This window comes from Corvus brachyrhynchos, unplaced genomic scaffold, assembly GCF_000691975.1.
Source record: "Corvus brachyrhynchos isolate BGI_N302 unplaced genomic scaffold, ASM69197v1 scaffold704, whole genome shotgun sequence".
In the NCBI taxonomy this organism is placed as follows: Eukaryota; Metazoa; Chordata; class Aves; order Passeriformes; family Corvidae; genus Corvus; species Corvus brachyrhynchos.
In genome coordinates, this window is record NW_008237615.1 from 49,428 (window position 1) to 52,790 (window position 3,363).

The following is a 3,363-nucleotide window of genomic DNA, read 5'->3' on the forward strand; positions in this document are numbered from 1 at the left end:
AGGGACGCTCAGGGCTGGGAGCTCCCGGTGCTGCTCCCACCCCATCCCAGGGGTTCTGGCAGTTTTCCCATTCCCATTCCCATTCCCACCGAATCCTGCACTCACCTTCACAGCCACGTGAAGCTTCGCCGTTTTCTTGGATGGCCCCGAGGCCTCGAAGGTGCTGCCATCGATCTCCACGGACATGGTGAAGATGGGAGCGTGCACGGGGCCGGTCTGGGACACCAGTTTGTACTGGAGCCCCGGTTTGAGCTGGTTCAGCTTCATCAGCGCATTCATGGCCTGTGGAGGCTCCAGCTTTTCCTCTGCACGGGGAAAAACCAACACCGAGAGTTTGCGGGTGTTTGGCGGCTCCTTCGAAGAAGCAAAACTGATTCCAGACCAGTATTTTCTGGTTTGGGCCGGTTCCAATTGGTATTTTTTTGTTTCAGGCCAGTCCTGATGGGCATTTGCTAATTCCAGACCAGTTCCCATGGGTCTGCTCCCATTCCAGACCAGTTCCCACCAGTATTTTCCAATTGCAGATCAGTTCTGACCAGTTTTTTCCCATTTTAGACCAGTCCCGACCAGTACTTTCTGATCTCAGACTAGTTCCAACTGGTCTTTCTCTTTTTAGACCAGTTCCCATTGGTCTTTTCCCATTCCAGACCAGTCCCCATTGGTCTTTTCCAATTCCAGACCAGTTCTGACTGGTCTTCTCCTATCTCAGACCAGTTCCCATCAGCCTTTTCCAATTCCAGACAAGTCCTGATCTTTTCCTCCTTGCTTTCAGTTCTACCCAGCACAAATCTCCCAGTTTTAAGTTATTTTACCCATCCCCACACCCTGTATCCCCGATTTCCACCCCATTTCCCCCCCAGGCCGTACCTACCTCTCGTTAACTCAATACCTTTTTTCTGAATCTTCTTTTTCTTTTTGCTGGGGGATTTCTCCTCCCCGTCCTCCTCCATCGGCCGCTTCATGGGGGTCACGGCGTACGTGGTACTGGGTGGGATCTGAACTGTGGGAATGAGCACAGGCACTCCCTAAATCCCCTGTTTTCCACCCAAATCCTCGGGATGGGATGTGGGGCCGTCCCCTCCCAGTACATACCAGTATAATCGACCGGGTTCTCGTTCTTTGGTTTCTTGGGCATTTTGGAGGGCAGGGGATCCATGCCCAGGACCTTGTGGAGCTGGCCGAAGGCGGCGAGCCGGAGCGCGTGCTGGGGACAGGACCGGGGGTCACTGGGAGCTGCCGGACACCCCCCTGCTCCCAGCCCCCACACAGCCCCCCTGCACCGACCCATCCTCAGCGGGACTCTCCAGATTGAGTTTCTTTTTGGGGGAGTTTCACCCAAAAAGGGGTGTCGGGACCATTCACTACACAACACCTGATTCTTTGCTCTGGGTGGCCAAACTATGGGGCCCACGTGGGTGGCCTGGGGGAGTGACCGTGGCACCGAGTGACCACAGTGCCGAGTGACCACAGGACCGTGTGACCACGCCACTGAGTGACCACAGCGCCGCGTGGCCACGGGTCTAATCTACGCTGGCCGAAGGAGCCGGGAGCGGAGCGAGCCGGGGATTGGGAAGGGCCGGGTGGAGGTCACACTATACCTGAGCACTCTGTGTGATATCTTCCCTTTGTTGTCTGTCTAGATGCCCAATAGCATCAGTGGCTTCTTTTTCACAAGGGTCATAAATACCAGAACCATCTGAAGGCAGGAAACAAGGAAGATATGCAGAGAATTATCCCGGGTTTCTACCCTAAATTCCCTGGGGCAGCTCCGAAGGCGCGGATTGCCGCGGGACTGTGTGGGGTCGGCCGCGGGAATCGCGCAAGCGCCCCCCCCCCGCCGGCCCCCCCGCGCTCCTCCCGGCTCCGCTCCCGCGGGAACGCCGCAGCCCGAGGCTCACCTGGCATGACGATGCCCGAGGCCAGGCACTCCAGTACCCGGCGCAGCGCCTCGCCCGCGCCCATCGGCCGGTTCGCCGTCCCGATGGATTTCTCACACAGCAGCTCCAGAGGCTGCAAGGGAAGGAGGGAAGTGAGGGCGGGGAGAGGGGAGGTGGAGCCCGGAGAGGGACCTGGGAGAGGATCCCAGGGAAGGGACCCTGGAAAAGGGAGCCCAAGAGCGGGACAGCAGGAAGTGGACCCCTGGAAAGGGGGCCTGGAAGAGGGATCCCAGGAGGGATCCTGGGAAAAGGATCTGGGAGAAGGGCCCCAAAAGAGAGATCCTGGCACGGGACTCTGAGAAAATGGACTCCTGGAAAGGGATCCTGGCAGAGGGACCCCAGGAAACACTCCGGGAAAAGGGATCCCTGGAAAGGGATTCCAAGAAAGGGCTCCAGGGAAGGGACCCATCTGAGAGCAGCTTCCGGTTCCCAAAGGAGAAGAGAAGTCAAGCTGTGGAAGTTGTGAATGGATAAAACAGTTTGATAACAATGTCATGTGGCAATTAATAAAACAATTTGTGTGATATGTGATGTGATTTGATAAGATAAAGCTGTTTGATAACTGATAAAACCGTTTGTTAATTGATAAAGAAAATTGATGATGGTATTTGAGGACAGCATGGTTCGGTAACCAATAAAGTGATTTGATAATTTATAAAACTATTTGATAACAAGACTTAAAAATTAATAAAAATATTTTAAAATAACATGATTTGATACTTCATAATTGATGGTAACTTGATAATTTATAAAACAACTCAACAATAATAATGATGTGGTTTGATAACTGAGAAAACATCTTGATACTAACAAGACTTGATAGCTGATAACACTGACAATGATGTGATTTGGTAGCTGATAAAACGTTTTGATAATAATGTGATTAAGTGATCGATAAAACAACTCGATAGTAAGGTGAGTTGATAATTGATAAACCAATTCAAAGATAACCTGAGCTGGTAATCGATAAAGCAATTCAATATCAAGGCGAGTTGATAATTCATAACCAGTTTGATAACAACATGAGCTCATAAGGCAAGGTCAGCTGGCAATCGAGACACCCTTTGCACCACAGACATTTGATTTGCGTCTCTAAGTGCAGAAAAGTCGTTCATCCATAGAAATCCCCAACTTGGGAAAGGGGCTGTGCCCTGGAACCTTGGGAAAGAGCAGAGCTGAGCTTGGGAGGAACGCCGCCAACCCCCCCGGAACGGGAAAAGGGGGAATTACCCATCCTCTGAGCGGGGCCCAGGTGGGGACGCGAGTGCAGAGGTCCCGCAGCACCCGGATCACGATGACGCACGACTTCAGCCCGTTGGCCCTGGCCTGGAAGCGGAACCAAACCAGACAGGGATTCACCGAGCGCCCGCCCGCACCGCCGACGCTCCCTCGAGGTGCTGCTTTGCCGAGGGCACAGCCGGAGCCT

General features: G+C 53.3%; 1 protein-coding gene across 1 annotated transcript in view; it reads right to left on the minus strand.

Annotated features, from left to right (window-relative positions):
* The window catches only part of ILF3 (interleukin enhancer binding factor 3), an 11,967-nt gene that overhangs the window by 4,418 nt on the left and 4,186 nt on the right, over positions 1-3,363 (minus strand). The window contains exons 6-11 of the mRNA XM_008631651.2: positions 3,168-3,263; positions 1,899-2,010; positions 1,599-1,696; positions 1,093-1,204; positions 890-1,000; positions 106-305 (exon numbers count right to left, since the gene is read on the minus strand). Of these exons, the coding sequence (XP_008629873.2) occupies positions 106-305; positions 890-1,000; positions 1,093-1,204; positions 1,599-1,696; positions 1,899-2,010; positions 3,168-3,263 (729 nt within the window). The remainder of the gene's footprint in view (positions 1-105; positions 306-889; positions 1,001-1,092; positions 1,205-1,598; positions 1,697-1,898; positions 2,011-3,167; positions 3,264-3,363) is intronic.